This window comes from Neophocaena asiaeorientalis, unplaced genomic scaffold, assembly GCF_003031525.2.
Source record: "Neophocaena asiaeorientalis asiaeorientalis breed wild unplaced genomic scaffold, Neophocaena_asiaeorientalis_V1.1 scaffold438, whole genome shotgun sequence".
NCBI classification, from domain to species: domain Eukaryota; kingdom Metazoa; phylum Chordata; class Mammalia; order Artiodactyla; family Phocoenidae; genus Neophocaena; species Neophocaena asiaeorientalis.
Window position 1 is genome coordinate 7482231 of NW_020173491.1, and position 18777 is coordinate 7501007.

Here is an 18777-nt window from a genome sequence, read left to right on the forward strand (position 1 = left end):
CACCAGAGAGCCCTGCCTGCCCTACCTCCACCCTCCCCTGTGCAGGAGGAAGTCTAGGGATTACACCGTCAAGGTGCACATGAACCTGCTGCTGGCCGTCTTCCTGCTGGATGTGAGCTTCCTGCTCAGCGAGCCGGTGGCCCTGGCAGGCTCCGAGGCTGCCTGCCGCGCCAGCGCCATCTTTCTGCACTTCTCCCTGCTCGCCTGCCTCTCCTGGATGGGCCTCGAGGGCTACAACCTCTACCGACTCGTGGTCGAGGTCTTCGGCACCTATGTGCCAGGCTACCTGCTCAAGCTGGGCATCGTGGGCTGGGGTGAGTTGGTCCAGGGGGTTGGTGGGCCCCCCAGACCTGCCTTTTCCTCTTGGTTTCTGGCAGAACATGGGCACTTGGTTCCACTTCTCCACCTACCCCTCTGACCATTCCCTCACTGCTTCCTTCACTCACCCATCCTCAGGGGTTGTTTACCTTGGCTAGGTCAAGGTCCTCTTTAGGAAGATGAGGTGATGAGCCCTGTCTCCGAGAAACGCTTACATATTCTCTACATCAGTCACTCTTTTACAAGTGGGCTTTGCAGACGGAGCCACCGTGTGTGGATGTGCAGGTTGTGCACTGCTCAAAGGCACCCAGTTGTGGATGAGTGGGGCCGTAATTCAGTCCTCACCTGATTCACCCAGGCTCATGGTGGCCCTGCCTGTGGATCCCCATGAACCTCAGGTAACAGGTTCCCCGTGGCTCTGGTATTTGTTCTTGGCCAACAGCAACCCAGTTCACCTGCGGCCCAGACCTCTCTTTTGTCAGACCTGGAGGCCCAGGGGCACACACCGCAAGTCCTTGAACATTGCACAGGCCCACCAACCTCCACGTGTCCCCGACCCCAACTTGCTGCTCCTCCCGTGTTTCTCATTCGGCCCTTTCTTGATTCACTTCATTGATTTACATGAAATTCCTTCAGAGTTGGTTCTTCGTCAAAAACCAGGTGTTTGGTGGTGGGCAACCCTTCCAGGGAGCTCTCAGTCTCCACCTCATGGACAAGGTCGAGGCCCAGGGCAGACATCCCCTCGGGGTATAACTCTAGATGTCCCCTGTTGAACTGTCCTCCACCCCACCAATGTCCTGTCTGCTCCTCCAGTCTCTCCTTGTGACAGCCAGCCCCTCAGCAGGGAACTGCAGGCCCTTTCCCCTAGGGGGCCCCAGGATGCTGAGGGTGCAGGGGTAAGGGCAGGGGAGATGGGCTCCCTTTATGAGAAACCAGAACTGGAAAGGAGAAGGGTGGGTCCGAGCTTGGGGGACCTGCCCCAGATGGGGCTGGGTGAACTCTGGGACCACAGATCTGAGAGGGGGTCTCACCAGAGGGAAGGGGAGGGCAGGCCTCAGAGGGTGGGAGATGGAGCTCCATGCTCTGTTGCCTGCAGGCTTTCCCATCTTCCTGGTGACGTTGGTGGCACTGGTGGATGTGAACAACTACGGCCCCATCATCCTAGCTGTGCACAGGACCCCAGAGAGTGTCATCTACCCTTCCATGTGAGTGGCTTGTGCAGTGGGGGCAGGAAGGTGGGCCTCATGGTGCAGAGGTCAGAGAGTAGCCTGGGCCCAGGTCACGCTGACCAGGAGACTCCTGGGTGCCAAGCTGCTGCGGGTATTGGGGTGACCCTTTTCTCAGGGAGGGTGAGAACGGGCCTGGATCTGCCAGTCACTTGCCAGATGACCTTACACAGGTCCTAGCCCCTCTCTGGGCCTCAGTTTCCCCACTTGCGAGTGGGAGTATGAGTTGGAGCAGCTGAGCCTCCAGCATGTTCCTTTGCTGCACCCTTCTGTCTTCTTCCCATGGAAAAATGGAAAGGCCAAGGCCCAGAGAAGGCAGGAATCCACACCACGCTGCTCCAAGGCACCCAGCTGCGGGACGAGTGGGGCTGAAATCCAGTCCTCCTCCACTCACCTAATTCACCCAGGCTGGTGGTGGCCTGGCCTGTGTGTCCCCCTGAACCAGACTAGAATCCAGGGCTCCTGAGCCCTAGGCTAGGAAGGAACCCTTTCCATTCCTTCAATGTTTGGAAAATTTCAGTTGATTTTGCCTCACTTTGTGCCATCTGTATTATTATTTGTTTAATTTTTTTCTTTAAATCATCTGGCTTGTTAAATGTATTTTTTAAAAAATTACATCAACTATAAATGGGAAATAAGCATTACTTGTCATAAACAGTGAGTAGTCATGAAAGCAAACACCGGAACAAGGAAACCCTGGTACTAAATTCTTGATGAAAGCAGTGAGCCTAAAGTCTGGCTTTTTTTGAAAAGGGAGACTAGCAAGTGTTAAAAACATTTTAGGACCAAATTAAGTCTTTCTCTTGACTACAGAGAAGGAATAAAGGAGAATTGAAAGGAGAGTGGCTTTTTGGCCCTTGAGTCAGTGGTGTTTAAAGCAGCTGCCCTGTCCTCGGGCTCACTGTGGTGCTTGCCCAGGGCCCAGGAAGCACCGTGCCAGCCCGGCCTTGCAATGAGCCTTCGTGCCCTTGCCCACAGGTGCTGGATCCGGGACTCCTTGGTCAGCCACGTCACCAACCTGGGCCTCTTCAGCCTGGTGTTCCTGTTCAACGTGGCCATGCTGGGCACGATGGTGGTGCAGATTGTGAGGCTGCGTCCACACGCCCAGAAGTGGCCCCACGTGCTGACCCTGCTGGGTCTCAGTCTGGTCCTCGGCCTGCCCTGGGCCTTGGTCTTCTTCTCCTTTGCTTCTGGCACCTTCCAGCTTGTGGTCCTCTACTTTTTCAGCATCATCACCTCCTTCCAAGGTAGGCATGGGGAAAAGCCCACCCCCTGGCCCAGGCAGGGTGCCCATACATAGAGAACAGACCAGGGAAGGGATGACCCAGATGGCCTGAAGGGCCTTCTTTGGACCTCAGCCTTCCCATTCGTAAAATGGGGGCGTCCAGGCCATAGCTGACAAGCCTCTGTCGAGTACTTATAGTGCACAGGCCCTGTGTTAAGCCCTAGTGCTGTAGTTGTGAACTGGTCGGGCAAGGGCCTTTTGCTTCCACAGAGCTCATCTCTACTGGGAAGGCCAGGTGTGACAAGCAAGGTCACAGACATCAAAGGGCATCTAGGAGAGGAGGGAAGTAATAGTGGGCAATGTGATGGACAGTCTGAGCTTGGGTGGGGGACACTTGGGGGAGGGAAGCCTCTCTGTATAGGAGACATTTGAAGACAGCAGAAGGATCCAGCCATGGAGAGATCAAGGGCCCGTTACTCCAAGTGTGTTTCTCAGACCAGCAGCATCAGCATTGTTAGGAGCTTGTTACAAACACAGACTCTGGCCCACCCCAGACCTGCCGAGTCAGAATCCTCCTTGTAACAGACGCCCAGGGGATGCAGCGCACGTTACAGGCTGAGGAGACCTGGTCTAGGGGTGGAGTGCTCCAGGCAGAGGGAGAAGCATGAGCAAAGGTCCTGAGGCTAGAACTAGGTTGTGTTGGAAGAATAGTGAGGTGCACGGCTAAGGAGTAGTGAGGGGGGGGAGGGGAGGGGAGCAGAGGGGCTGGATCATGAGGGCCTGGCTTGATGCCATCAGGGTCCCTTCCTGCTCTACCTGCACCCCTCTACCCCTGCCCCCCAACATCTCACACATACACACACACACATATACACACACACCTACCTTTGTTTTTGGCCATGCTGGGTAGGGAGGAGCCCTTGCCTTCCCTGTTTTCCTGCCTAAGTCCTCCCCATTGCATGGGGTCCCCCATGCAATGGGAGTGGTGTGTGAGGGAGGTGAGTCTTTGTTTTCTCATCTGTGAAGTGAAGGGGACTCTGTAGGGATTATAAATGATGCCCATAAATTCACACATTTACTGAGCTATTAATAAATCACAGTATTATGATTTGGGGAGGAGCATATCACATGGTACCTAAGCAGGTGGGCTCTGGAGGCTGACCACTGCTGCTTGACTCCTGGCTCAGCCAAGCCCCTTATCTTCATGGGCCTCCGTCTCCTCATTTGTAAAACAGAATAGTAATGATGAGGTCTGATCTCAAGGAACCTGGAGAGAATAAAGTGAGATGATGTACAGGGCATTGCCCAGTGCCTGGCGCATAGTAGGTGCTCCTGGGATCGCATCGGTGTGGGGAACCTGTGTAGGGAGGAGGGCAGGGGCAGATCTGGGTCAAAGGAAGGGAGCGGGGTTGGGCTGGGGCTGCCCCCAGCCTCTGAGCCCTGTGCCCCCCACAGGCTTCCTCATCTTCCTCTGGTACTGGTCCATGCGCCTGCAGGCCCGGGGTGGGCCCTCCCCTCTGAAGAGCAGCTCGGACAGTACCAGGCTCCCTATCAGCTCGGGCAGCACCTCGTCCAGCCGCATCTAGGCCGCCAGCCCCCCGCCGATGTGAGGAAGCAGAGTTGCGGTCTCTCTTCACTGCTGCTTGCAGCCCCTGCAGCCAGGCCAAGCCAGCCGGAGACTTGAGAAGGCCCAAGGACCTCAGAAGGATGGGGCTGTTGCCATGGCAGCCAGACTCCCAAGCTGGGCCTTCTGAATTGGCCGGGGGGCTACTTGCCTCTTGGGTCCAGCTCAGGGGGCTCAAGGCTGGTCTTAATGCACCACCACTGGACTGGCCCTCATGGCTGGAATCTGCAGGACTTGGACCTTGGAGGCTGGTGGCATCCTTGGCCCTGTGCCCCAGCCCAGGACAGGAATGTGCCATAGCTGTTCTGTCTCTGGTGATCACCATGAGGGCACTTTGTAGCCCCTGTCATTTTAATCTAAGGATGGCCCGCAGGGGAAACGAGTTGGGGCAGAGCTTTGAGCCAGACCCCTGGAGGAGGAGCATTCCTTCCCTGGAGCATAATGACAGCCCAGGGAGGGAGCCGGGCTGTCGTTATGCTGGCCCTCTGAGCCCAGGGCCATCACCCTTTGTCAGCCTCCCCAGCCCTCCCTCTCCCCTTCCTGGTCCTCCCTCTCCTTGGACCTCCTTAGCCCTCCACTCACAGCCCGGAGTCCCCAATTCCAATGCTGGATTTTGGGTAGTGGTTCCCAAGAGCTACCTGGTGCCTACTGTAAACCTTTATCTACTGCATGGGCATTTGCCTGCCCCTGACTTGACTTAGTATAAACGTTCTGGGCTGGGCTAGGCCCATCTTCCCATCTGGGCGTCTCCACAGCTGCATCACCCTAGCTCACCACTGCCAAGCCGACACCTCACAGGGGCCCGCAGCCTCTCCCGAAGCCCTCTTGTGGCAAGAACTGTGGAACGTAGCAGTCCAAATTTGTTTCCACCCCAGCATTCCAAAGACTGAGACACGCCTCCCCTGGTGTTGCTTGTAGAGCCTGACATGCACTGTAGAACCCCTGCAGATGATCTTGAGCACACCTCGCAGCCCATCACGGTTAATTCTGTTGGACACAGGTGGCCAGACCTGGTCGCTTCCCCTGCGAGCTCTCAGTCTAATGTGGGAGGCATGCATGAGACAAGAACTCTTAGAGGTACAGGCACAGAGTTGGGGGAGCCCTCATTCCTGGCTGGGACTCCAGGAAGGCTTCCTGTAGGAGGCAGCATTTGATCTGGCTCTCAGCCTTAAAGATGGGGAGGATTTTCTTTGTAATTACCAGTTCATTTGTCTTTTCATATTAAAAAGATCGTAGAGAATTTGGAAGCTGTAGAAGAGTACATAGAAAAAATAAAAATCAGCTGTTATCGCCTAACCAACCACAGCAAGAATTTCCTTCTGAGCTTTTTCCTGTGCTTCTCTTAAGAATCAATGATAAAAAACACCTGGGGGCCAATCAGGAAACATGAACAAGAGAAGAGGGCCATGTGTGAAAGACATCTGCTGGAAACGTTGTCAGGGCAAAGGTGGGGGGAGGAATGGCAACTGGGTGTCAGTGCTGGGGGAGCTGCGCGTGGTGTGTGGTGAACTGAAGGTTACGAGCCCCACACAGAGGGTGCAGCTGCTGCTCCGCTGCAGCCAGTCGCCACCTCGGAGGGTTGAAGGCCCGCGTAGCCAGACTGCCTGCCTTTTATGACAAATAAGAAATCCAGATCGTGCTGGTGTAAAATCCCCTGGTTTAAAAAAACTTGACTAATCCAAAATGTTCTCTGGTCAAAGAAATCACGTCTGAGGGCTGAATTCAGCCCTTGGCTGGTCGCGGGACCTGTGTAACCAGTTTATTGCCCGGTGTGAAGTGGACGGGCTGCAAGAATGAAACGACTGGACTTTTCTTCCATCGCTGCCTTACAAACTTGTCCCGGCAAATTTCTCCTCTCCATCCTGTGACACAGGTGAGGCAGGTCAAATAAGTTTCTGTCCCCCTTCAGTTATGGGAGCAGTCTTGTTCGATCACGGCTCTCAGTGTCCAGGTCTAAAGGTCCAGCACAGGTCCAGCCCAGGCCCACACCTGAGCCTTCCGCCCCTGCAGTCTCCTCCCTCCTCTCCTGGCTACTCTGGGGGGAGCGCAGGCTGGGGAAAGAGGCAACTCTCTGGAGTTGGACGGGAGGGGTGTGAAGTGCCTTGGTGGCTAGGAGTGGGCTGGCAGTGGTGTGATGAGCGTGAATGTGGGATCTTTGGGGACCTGCAGGGACCTTGGCACATGGGAACCCCCTGCCTCTCTTCCAACCCCTCCTCCTGCTGCTTCCATTGGCCTCTGCCTCCACCTTCTCCAGGTGGTGGGCTCCTCCTGTGCCCTAACCCCTGAGGACAAACCTTCCCCACAGTGTCCCGGTTGAGCAGCTGGGTGGGATCAGAGCCAGCTCCGCTCTCAGAGACCTCTCTCGGGTCTCTCAGACCCCCATCACTTGGCTAGACCTGAGGGGATACCTACCCCATCCTCAGGGAAGGAAGGGACCCAGCCCCCTCCCCTGGGTAGGTGGGACTCCCCTCAAATTCTCCCACTTCAAAGAGCTCTCTTGACACCTACTTTCTGTTTCGGAGGGCAGCTCAGGTAGTGGGGCTGGGGTGCTGGGTCGGGTCCCATCCTCCCGTGACCCGCCCTGCACGGGCCACCTGACAGCTCCGTGCTGCTCCTTGACACTGATGGTTCTTATCATGCGCTTCTCTAGGCTGTGGGACTTTGGACAATAGGACCACTCTTCCCACCAGGACGTAGCCAGGTTTGTTTCCCCTTTGGAGTGGGAAATGGATTGGAGTGGCCAGGGTGTGAGTGCTGGCCAGGCCTGGCCAGAGTACTAGAGGCCTCGCACCTGGAGACAGGTGCCCACCTGGAGCCGTATGGACAAGCTGGGGGTGGGAGGTGGCAGAAGGGGAAGGTTTCCCCTGGAATTTAGCGGTCCCAGGGCTCCAAGTGGCCCCAGGCCAATCCCCAGCCCCCGTGGGGCCCAGGAGAGGTGACCCTCCCTCTGGCTCTGCCGGACCCTCCCTTATCATTTTGCCAAGTCCCCGGTTCTGTCTTCCCAGGTGTGCTGCACACAATCTGGGTCCTGGTCTGCAGGTCTCCGGCCTCTTCATTACAAACAGGCATCCATGAGCCCCTCTGGAGGGCCCAGGGGCCGGGTGGGTCTCCAGTGATGGGCCTAGCAGGTCACAGTTCACAAAGCCATCCACCCTCTCCCCTTGCCGGGACATGCGGCTGGGTGGGAGTAGGGGCATTCACCCTCCCAGCCTTCCCTGCAGAGGAAGTGCCTGGGGCCCATGTCAGATTCCCACCTGCTGCCCAGGCCCCATGAGTGGCCCTGACCCTCCCCAGGCCCAGAGGGCCTAGCAGGAAACTGAGTCCTGTCCGGACACTGTGTGAGAGGAAGGGGAAATAGAGGCCAGTCAGGGCTGGGCGGGTCCCCATTAGACCCCAGGGTGGAGCAGGGCCAGCTCTGACGGTGTGGTCCTGAGAGCGGATGCCGGTGATGATGTACTTCCTCGGCGGAGCGCCCTTCACCTTCTGATCTCGAGGTAGCCGGCCAAGGGCCCTGACCTCATCCACATGGCTTCCTTGGGGCCACCACAGTGGGGGCCTCGCTGGTCAGCCCTTCCCCTGCCTACATACTGCACCCCATATGTGTTTGCTGCCCCACTTCCCGTCTGGGCCACCCGTGACCCGCTGGTGATGGTGATGCAAATTTCACAGTACTGATAATCACGATAGTGATAACAATGGCCACGCTCACTGACTGCGCAATTCCACGGGCATCAGCTCAGGAGTTCTCCCCATGCCTCCTGAGAAACCTGGCTCCTTAGCAGAGGTCGGCTCACGCAAACGGGCCGCCAGGAAGTGGCCAGGACAGATGTCAGCCCAGGCCCGGCCAACCCCCAGGGCCCACGCTCCTGTCCCCAGCCATCCTGCCCCTCCTGTTATTCAGTCTGCTGGGTGGGGGGGCGGGGCCTCCAGGCCAGACTCCTCCTCTCCTTCCAGGACCCCAGCAGGCGTGGGCTTGAGCCTGGTCTTGTTCAAATCACAGGCATGAATGAGGGAGTGCGAACACTCCACATCTTCATCCGCATCCCTATAGCCAGGCCCTGCGCCCACCGGTCTCCTCAAACCCCAACACAGCCCTGGGGGGCAGCCGCACTGCTATATGCGCTTTACAGAGGAGGAAACTGAGGCTCAGAGAGGCCCCCAGCTTGTGAAAGGAGGATCTGAGGTAAGGATTCCTGACTCCAAAGCCTGGGCTCGCCGTCACTCCCCAGGGGCCTGCTTGGGTGCAGAGGCCTCTGTGGCCGCTGAACCCCAGCCCCGCAGCACCCATCCCGACGAGGCCTTGGGAGCAGCATCCCTGGGTGGGTTCAGCAGCTCCTGCCGAGTCGGGCCCACTCTGCAGGTGGTCATGGGGCGGGGTGAGACTAGGAACACTGCCCGGTTGCACACCCTCACCTTTCACAACCCAACCGATGGTGCCATGGAGCAGGAAGGGCGTGGGCGGGGCCACAGGAAGCGGCAACGCTGCGGCCACGGCGCGGGGTGGGGCCGGCTCGGCAGAGCCTGGGAGTTGCGGGACGTGCAGCTGCGGGGTACCGGCCGGCGTGGACCAGGCTGGCCAGGGATGGTGACCCGCGGGGCCCTGGGAGTCCTGCTCCTCCTGCACCTGGCCTCAGGTGAGCAGCCAGCCCCTTACGCCCTCCGGCCAAGCCTGGGAGACCCAGGGTCGGGGACAGGGAGGGCGTGTCTGGAGCAGGTCCTCCGAGGAGCCCAGCTGACTGGCCGCAGCACCTCCTCTGTCGTCGGGGTCAGTCCTGCTCTCCCGATAAACTTTGGTCAGCACTGGTCTCAGGTCCCCTTTGCTTCCCCACAGCGCCCTGGAGATGGGAGAGCATCGGGGGTGCGCCCACACTTCGTCCCTCAGGCTGCGGCTCCCCGACAGGCCTGGCTCTGGGACACGGGTGGGCCCAGGACAAATTCTTCAGCTGGCCTCTGAGCTCCAGGGGGAGGCGGCTGGGACCCTCGAGGCTGAGGCCAGGCCGGGCCTGCACGGCCCTCCCCGCACCCTGCCCACCCCCCTTCCCCGTCACGCCGGCTCCCCTCCTTGTCTCCTCAGCGGTCCCCTGGTCCTCAGTCATCCAAGCCGAGAACAAGGCCCTCCCTGACACTTCGCTCTCAGCCTTGCCCACAGCCAGGCGGTGGTTCTCCAGAGGCAGCTCGAGGGCGCCAGGCCTGGCCCTTGCCGTTCCGCTCCCAAGAAAGCCGGCCCCACCCCTGGCCCACCTGGCCAGCTCTCCCTGGCGCTCTGTGCCATCTGCAGGGATGCCCTCGCGCAGAGGAAGCTGCGCCCTCCCTGTGCACCCATCTCCGAGCCTTGCCTGCTCCTGCTGTTTCGCTCTTGGTTCAGTGAATGGCCTGCGTGCCTGTCCCCCACCCCTGTGTGTGTCCAGCATGCGGTCACACGGCTTTGCGCGTACGGACCGACCTCTTTTTGGGGCTTAAAAAAACCCTTGTCTCGGGCTTCCCTGGTGGCGCAGTGGTTGAGAGTCCGCCTGCCGATGCAGGGAACACGGTTTCGTGCCCCGGTCCGGGAAGATCCCACATGCTGCGTAGCGGCTGGGCCCGTGAGCCATGGCCGCTGAGCCTGCGCGTCCGGAGCCTGTGCTCCGCAACGGGACAGGCCGCAGCCGTGAGAGGCCCGTGTACCGCAAAAAAAAAACAAAAAAAAAACAAACAAACAAAAAAAAAAACCCTTGTCTCTTCAAATGTTGGGAGATTCAGGGAAAAGCAAAGTTTAGTCTGTGGCTCCAAAAAGTGTGAAAAATGGCCGGGCCGTACCAGCGGGATGGCGGCAACACCTGATGGATTAATTAACTTCATAACCACTAGTGGCTCTTCCTCGATCTCATAAGGACCCTGGGCCCCTCACGAAAGTTGTAATTTTCTGGTCAGGCCTTGAAGGCTCCCCCGAGTGATGGAGTTTACCCTATGGTGATGGGTGCTCTGGTTCAGCTGTTTAAACAGTGTGAGGAGCCCTGAGATGTTTATGTCTAGAGGGAAGGCTTTTTTTTTTTTTTTTTTTAATTAATTAATTTTTGGCTGCATTGGGTCTTTGTTGCTGAGCGTGGGCTTTTCTTTAGTTGTGGTGAGCGGGCTGCTCTTCTTTGCAATGACTTCTCGTTGCGGAGCACCGGCTCTAGGTGCGCAGGTTTCAGTAATTGTGGCACGTGGGCTCAGTAGTTGTGGCTCGCAGGCTCTAGAGCACAGGCTCAGTAGTTGTGGTGCACGGGCTTAGCTGCTCTGCGGCACGTAGGATCTTCCCAGGCCAGGGCTCGAACCCGTGTCCCCTGCATCGGCAGGCGGATTCTCAACCACTGCGCCACTAGGGAAGCCCGAGGCTCCTTCTTTTGTGGACATTTTGGGGCAGTTGCCATGTGTTCATTTTCTCTTTCATTCATTCATTCCAGAAGCGCTGGTGGAGCCCTCTACTCAGTGTCAGGCCCTGTGCTTATATACCATGTGGTCCCTGCCCTCAAGGGACTCACAGTCTAGCAGAGTGATGGGATGCTTCAAAAGAGTCCAGGGCATGGTGGGGGCCCAGAGGGAAGCAGACACACTCTTTAATAAAGGGATACTTTACCAAGGACATGTCAGGGCTGGCACAAGGGACAAGAAGCTGTGGCTGTTGGCAGAGGGAAGAAGGCCACTGGTGGGGAGCCTTAGGGAGGGGCGAGTACTGCCCTGACCTCTGACCTCCTCACCCCCCCCCATATGAACCCAGATTGAGGTGGTCCTTGGAGGCCAACCTCTGGGGCAGAGCGGGATGGAGAAGAGTAGGGTGGGTCTGGAGGGCCTCTTGCACACAGGCCTGGTTCAGGCTCTCCCTGTCTTGGCTAAATGCTTCTTCTAACGTCTTCCAAAAATAATTGCAAAAACCAAGTTTCATAATCTTCTCTGCACCAGGTACTTGCCAAGAGCTTCACAAGCCCAACGGCCCTTGTGAAATTTCATGGCAGGCCAGGAGGGAGGCTCTGTTAACACCCACCGAGTTGCCCCCTGCACCCAGCACCCATGTGTGACCCTCAGGCATACAGAGGGCTGGGATTACAAAGAGGATGGTGCCTTCCCTGGAGCTGACAGTTTCCTCCCCCTCTCTGCTCTTCTTCCCTCTTTTTCTCTTTTTCTCTTTCTCCTTCCTTCCCTCTTCTTTCTGTCTTCCTCCTTTGTTTAAAAAGCAAACATGGATGTTATTATACACATGCTCATCCATCATGTGATTTTTCCCATTAAACAACATGTTATGAATATCTTTACAGTCTAACAGAAAACTGAAGTCCCTTTACAAGCTACTTAAAACATTGTCACATATAGGGCTAATTATAAGATCCACTTGAAAATGTTATTTTTTTACCTACGTTTACCCTAACTTTGGTCTGCCATTATCTTTACCATGTCTTTTATTTTTGTCTTAAAATTTAACTAGTTTCATTTAATGTGAAAGTAATATTGTGCATAATTTTTTTTAAAAAATCAAACGCTGGAGAAGGGTGTGAAAAAATGAAAAGTAAATATCTCCCTGCCCATTTCACCCGCAGTTCCTGGTGGGCCAGTCAGAAACGTAAAGGTGCAGATTGTCAAGACCCAGCCCCACTGCCCCCATAAAGGGTACACTAAAGCAGTTCATGGAAAAAGACATACAAATAGATGCTCAAACTCCTTCTTAAATTAAAATGAAATTCAATTTTACCCCTCAAACTGGCAAAGATTTGAAAGTTTGGTAAAGTCTAGGACTGTGAACATGTGGGTAAATAGTCACTCTTGCCCACTTTTGGTGCGAGTGTAAATAGGTATAGCCTTTTTAAGAAGGAAATTCGATAATATTTAGCAATTTTTAGAATTTCATACTTTTTTTTTTTTGCGGTACGCGGGCCTCTCACTGTTGTGGCCTCTCCCGTTGTGGAGCACAGGCTCCGGATGCGCAGGCTCAGCAGCCATGGCTCACGGGCCCAGCCGCTCCATGGCATGTGGGATCTTCCCACACCGGGGCGCGAACCCTCATCCCCTGCATCGGCAGGCGGACTCTCAACCACTGCGCCACCAGGGAAGCCCAGTTCATACATTTTGATACAGAAATTCCAAGGATAGGAATGTTTTCTATGAATTCTTAACATAAGCTGACAAAGATGTAAGTAGCGTTATTCAAAATAGTAAACGAAACAAAACAAAAACACCCTAAGTGTTCACCAACAGGGGACCCATTGAAAAAGCATAACAACACCCGTATACTGAAATAGTATGCAAGTATATAAAGAATGAGATGGGTATGAGTCCAGCTCAGGTTCACACAGTTAGCGTAGATGGATGGAGCTGGGGTTGTAGTCCACACCACCAGACTCTGGAGCCTGAGCTCCCCTACCCGCTGCCTCCCCATGCAGCCCATTCACACTTTGCATCCCTCTCTTAGATCAGAAGAATTCCGCAACCATGCATGAGGAGTCAAGACAACCCTGCAAAGGACTCATCAATGCAAACCGATTTGACGACTTCAGCCTTGAGGACACTGCTAAGTGCTTCTCAGCATGTGCACAGTCAGGGAATGAATCCTGCAATCTGGGAAACTTGCAGAGGTAAAGGCCCCTCTGAGATGGAGAAGGAATCTGGGGGCTCTGGCAGGGGTGGAGTAGGGAGGCTGTTAAGAAGGGATGGAGCTATCAGCCCTTTTGGACCCAGAAAATGCTGCTCTCATCTCACCCTTCCACCTTGTTTGACACCCACATTCCCCCTGACCACCAAGACCCTATGATCTAGGGGTTGCAGAGGTGAAATTAGCCCCTGTCCCTGTCATTGGGAGTTGTGGAGGGAGAGACATGGCCCCAAATGATGGTGATTCTAGAGTGTGATCATACAGAGGGTAGACAAGGCACCAGGTTAGCTCAAAGGAGGGAAATCTGCTAAGGCTTCACAGATGAGGCCACCCATGAACGGGTTTTGAAGGCTGCATAGGAGATTTCCCATTGGACTCAAGCAGTGTTAGGGGATACAGGGAGAACTACAGTGCTTTGAACTGTGAAAGAGTAAAGTGCTGGGGATGGAGGCAACAATGGGGAAGTTGGGTGGGGGGGTTGGACTGGAAATCTAAGCAGGGACCAAAGTGTGAAGGGTTGTGTAAACTATACCACTGCGGGAGGGGGCAGGGCAATGATATATTTTAAATACAGGAAGAGCATAGTCAACTTTGCATTTTTAGAAAGATGGCTCAGGCTTCAGGGAAGTATATGAGGGTGGTGATGTGACAAGAGACGTGAGCAGGTAGGATGCAACTGTGGTGGTCTGGGTAAGAGTGAGGGCTGAACAACCACCAGCACCACCACCAATTGGCACTGTGTACCTGGATAGGAGGGATGGGTCAGAGACATCGAATGATGTAGAATCAGTGCGATCAAGAGACTGATAAGACCAAGAGACCAAGAGATACTGGATTAAGGGAGAGGAGGGGGTTTGGAATACAGCATCTCCAAGAGTCACCTTCAAAAGATCTTTGCCTTTCACCCCTCCTCTCCCTTCCAATCAGAGTTACCCATCCTCTTCTGGGATACTCAGGACAGGCTTGTATGCACTCAGTATATATTTGTTGGAGAAAATGAGTGAAAAGTTTATGTTCTCAGACTTGGTGTTAGCACAACAATCTGATTGAGTGCCATCACTTCAGTGGCCTGAAAAGGCACCCATGAGTACCTGCAGCTGCTTCGGGAGCTTCGGATCTCCAAGCAGCTGTTCAGGAGGCTCCTCTTTGTGCTGCCTTATGGAGGGCCTAAACACCTTTGGGGAAAGTAGGAGCTCTGACATCAGAAGATGTGGACTTGGTTCCCAACTCTATCACTTTACCAAGTTATCTCCTTTACCTTTACAACCCTGTGAGGTAGGTCCTGTTATCAACCCTTTTTTCAGATAAGAAAACTAAGGCTCCCATAGGTTAAATAACTTGCCCACGTTACACAACAGGTAGGTAGCAAAATCAAACATGAACCTAGGTCTGGAGGGCAGTAGGGGAGGTGTACAGTAATACAGACTAGGGTCAGACTGGCAGTGCTCAAAAGTGGAATTGGACTTTGGACAGGTTAACTTTCAGTTTCCTCATCTGTAAAATGGGGCTGAAATAACACCTGACTTGTAGAATTACTGCAAAGATTAAATACATAATTCAGACACGTTAGCTGTTATCATTATCTTACCAGCATTGTCATTTCATTACTGTTGCAAAGCCTTTATTCTTGATCTCTCTCCTATACCTTCCTCCTGGGGTGGTTGTTGAGATTAAAGGAGATTATGCATGGAAAAGTTATTAGCAAATAATAGGAACTCAATAAATTTGAGTGTTCTTTATTTTAATGACTCTTTCTGATTATAAAAGTAATTTTATTTATTTTTTTAATAAAATTATTTTATTTATTTATTTTTGGCTGCATTGGGTCTTTGTTGCTGCTTGTGGGCTTTCTCTAGTTGCAGTGAGCGGGGACTACTCTTCGTTGTGGTGTGCGGGCTTCTCATTGCAGTGGCTTCTCTTGTTGCGGAGCACAGGCTCTAGGTGTGTGGGCTTCAGTAGTTGTGGCACGAGGGCTCAGTAGTTGTGGCACGAGGGCTCAGTAGTTGTGGCTCTCAGGCTCTAGAGCGCAGGCTCAGTAGTTGTGGTGCATGGGCTTAGCTGCTCCACAGCATGTGGGATCTTCCCAGACCAGGGCTCCAACCCGTGTCTCCTGCATTGGCAAGCAGCTTCTTAACCACTGTGCCACCAGGGAAGTCCAGTAATTTTATTCTTCATAAAATATTTAGAAAGTAGCTATAAGAAGGAAAGTGGAAAATTCCCCTTCTTACTATCCAGAGATAATCATTATTTTCATTTTGGTATATTTCTTTAGATAGATAGACAGATATGGATGGATATAGATAGCTATAGATATACCACATACCTCATTTATCCATTCTACTATATTGATGGATAGTAACATTTGGGTGGTCTCCAGTTTCTGGCTTATACAAAGAGTGTTGCTGTAAATATTTTTGTTCGTGTATTTTGGTGAATGTATGTATTTCTGTAAGGTATATTCCTAGGAGTGAAATTGGTGGGTCATAGGGCAGGCATGTGATTAGCTTTAATAGAAACTGCCTAACAGTTTTCCAAAGTTCTTGAACCAAATTTCACTCCCACAATCAGTGTATGATAGTTCTAGTTGCTTCACATCCTTGTCAACACTTGGTATTGTCTGCTTTTTCATTTTAGCCATTCTGGCAAGTTTGTACTGTATCATATGGTGATTTTAATTATATTTGCCTGATTAAGTTTAACTTAATCTTTCATATATTTATTAGACATTCTGATATCCTCTTTGTGAAATGGCCGTTTAAGTCTTTGGCTTCTTTTATGGGGTTGTTTGAATTTTTCTGAGTGATCTTTAGGGGTTATTTATATATTCTGGTTACATGTCTTTGCAAATAGATACACATGAATATGTTCTCCTTCATTGTGGATTGCCTCTTCATTCTCTTAGCATTGTCTTTTGACTACAGACAGACATTCTTAATTTTAATGTAGTGTGATATACCAGATTTTTACTTTATAGTTAATGCTTTGGGGTCTTATTTAGGAGATGTTTGCATCCCCAGGATCATGAAGATACTCTTTGATGTTTTCTTTTCAAAGATTTATTGCTTTATCTTTCACGTTTGTCTCTATGATCCACTAAAAGAAAGTAAAATACTGTGGAAAACTCTTACTTTTCAGAATTTTCGGCTTAGCTAGTGCCTCTCAGACTATAGAGTCTCACAATTCTGAAAAATGTCTGGAGGAGAAATCAGCTGTACATTTGAGACCCTTCGAGTGCCCAGGTTTATTTCTTCACCCTCTGCACCACCCCAACACCACCACCAAGACCACCAAATGCCCTGTTTATACTTGACAAAGCGCTCTTGTGCCTGTTTGCAATCCAGACCCAGCCACAGTCAACCACTGACTCTGTCTGGGCATTTTATATAAGGAAACCATACAACGTGTTGTCTTTTGCATCTGGCCTTCTTCACTTAGCATGTTTTTGAGGTTCATTCATATTGTGACAGCAGGGCTTTTTTTTTTTTTTTTTGCAGTATGCAGGCCTCTCACTGTTGTGGCCTCTCCCGTTGCGGAGCACAGGCTCCGGACATGCAGGATCAGCGGCCATGGCTCACAGGCCCAGCCGCTCTGTGGCGTATGGGGTCTTCCCGGACCAGGGCACGAACCTGTGTCCCCTGCATCGGCAGGCGGACTCTCAACCACTGTGCCATCAGGGAAGCCCCTCTTCCCCTCTTTTTAAAAATTGGGTTGTCTTCTTATTATTGAGCTTTAAGAATTCTGTATGTAATCTGGATACAAGTCCTTTATCAGACGTATGATTTGCAAATATGTATTTTCTCCCAGTACATGTTTTGTCTTTTCATTTTCCTAATAATGTCTTTTGAAGATCAAAAGCATTTAATTTTGATAAAATCCAACTTAAATTTAAAACATGTCAAAGAAATGTTCATCATCTAGCCCACGGTTACAAAAGTTTTCCTCTAAGTTTCCTTCTCTATGTGTATGGTTTTAGCTCTTATAATTAGGTTCATTTTGCATTTGGAGTTCATTTTCTGTGCACAGTGTGAGGTAAATGTCTAACTTTATATTATTACTCTCATTTTGCATTTGGATATCTAGTGGTTTCGCCACTATTTATTAAAAAGACTATGCTTTGTTCATTGAATTGCATTTGGGAGGGCATTTCATTGAACAGCCAAATACAAGTTCCTGGAATGTCTTCTTCCCATTGAGATAGTAAACCAGAAACAAACGACGTTGCTGGGGGGAAATGCAGAGATTAATGCTGCCATGAAAGGCTTTAACGAAGCAGGAGTGATAGTGATACCTATTAATTCCATTTAACTCACCAGAAGTCAGGTGGATCTTGGAGAATGACTATGGACTGTCATTAACTTAATCAGGTGGTGAGTCTAATTGCAGCTACTGTCCCAGATGAGTATGTTTACACAAAGAAATCAACACAGCCCCTCACAATTGGTATACAGCTATAACGTGGCTAATGTTTTTTTCTCCATACCATTTTTCAAGAACTGCCAGAAGTAGTTTGCTTTTACTTGGCAGAGCCAAGAGTATAGAGCCACAGTGTTCCCTCGGGGTTACGTCACATCTCATTGCTGTCATAAGATAGTTCACAGAGAACTCATTTATCTTGACATTCTACAGAGTCCCCTGTATTGACAACATTATGCTGATTAGATCTGATGAGCAGAAAGTGGCAAGTTGTGAAGGTGCCTTAGGAAGACATGTGTGAACTAGAGGGTAAGAGACAAACTTCACAAGAATTCAGGGTCCCATCACCTCAGTGGATCTCCTGGACATTCAGAGGACTAGAGAATATCAATATATGCCCTCCAAGGTAAAAGACAAGTTGTTGAACCTCACACCACTTACAGTGAAAAAATGTATCATGCAAACATGAACCAAAAGATATCTGAATAGCTAAATCAGTATCAGACAAAGAAGATGATCCTTAAATTGGTGTCAACTTTATAATTAAAAATGCAATTGTAGGGGCTTCCCTGGTGGCACGGTGGTTGAGATTCTGCCTGCCGATGCAGGGGACACGGGTTCGTGCCCCAATGTACATCCATGGTTTAAACTTTTTGAATGTATGTTACTTTTCACAACTAAAACAATTTTTTTAAGTGCTCTGAGAACCAGATCAGGAAATCTTCCCCCAAGAAGATAAATTCATGGGCTGTTTTGTAAGGCCAAGGAATTTTTTAAGTGCATGAGGTGAACTATATGTATTGTGAAATACAGTTCTCTATTTTATTTGGTAACAACAAAAATCACAATACTTCTTCATTTAGATTTTTAAAAGATAAATAAAAAACTAGTATCAGTTGGTGTAGCTCAATCAATGGATTTGGACAATCTCAACCCACTGTTTCTGGATGAATGTTCTAATTGCCTGAACCATTCAATCTCATTTTCACATATTTGCATGGTTTACTCTTTATATTTTACAATATTTTTTTCCTGTGGTTTCCTTGGAGTTTTATTCCTTGGTAACTGTGTTCAAAAAAATGATGTCAAGGGGCTTCCCTGGTGGTGCAGTGGCTGAGAGTCCGCCTGCCAATGCAGGGGACACGGGTTCGAGCCCTGGTCTGGGAAGATCCCACATGCCGCAGAGCAACTGGGCCCGTGAGCCCCAACTACTGAGCCTGCGCGTCTGGAGCCTGTGCCCCGCAACAAGAGAGGCCGCAATAGTGAGAGGCCCGTGCACCGCAATGAAGAGTGGCCCTCCGCAACTAGAGAAAGCCCTCGCACAGAAACAATGACCCAACACAGCCAAAAATAAATAAATAAATTTATA

At 51.7% G+C, this 18777-nt stretch overlaps 2 protein-coding genes across 8 annotated transcripts in view; both read left to right on the top strand.

Annotated features, from left to right (window-relative positions):
- The window catches only part of ADGRG1 (adhesion G protein-coupled receptor G1), a 41546-nt gene extending 35850 nt beyond the window's left edge, over window positions 1-5696 (top strand). For all 4 annotated transcript variants that reach the window (XM_024747484.1, XM_024747481.1, XM_024747483.1 and 1 more), the window contains 4 exons: window positions 46-314; window positions 1415-1523; window positions 2523-2791; window positions 4225-5696. In XM_024747484.1, the coding sequence (XP_024603252.1) occupies window positions 46-314; window positions 1415-1523; window positions 2523-2791; window positions 4225-4355 (778 nt within the window). In that variant the 3' untranslated portion in view covers window positions 4356-5696. The remainder of the gene's footprint in view (window positions 1-45; window positions 315-1414; window positions 1524-2522; window positions 2792-4224) is intronic.
- A 2724-nt stretch (window positions 5697-8420) lies between these two features.
- Window positions 8421-18777, top strand: part of ADGRG3 (adhesion G protein-coupled receptor G3) — a 30475-nt gene continuing 20118 nt past the window's right edge. For 2 of the 4 annotated variants that reach the window (XM_024747487.1, XM_024747486.1), the window contains exons 1-2: window positions 8898-9027; window positions 12816-12978. In XM_024747487.1, the coding sequence (XP_024603255.1) occupies window positions 8976-9027; window positions 12816-12978 (215 nt within the window). In that variant the 5' untranslated portion in view covers window positions 8898-8975. Of the gene's footprint in view, window positions 8577-8831; window positions 9028-12815; window positions 12979-18777 lie in introns of those variants that run through there. The other 2 variants (XM_024747488.1, XM_024747485.1) reach the window with 2 other exon arrangements.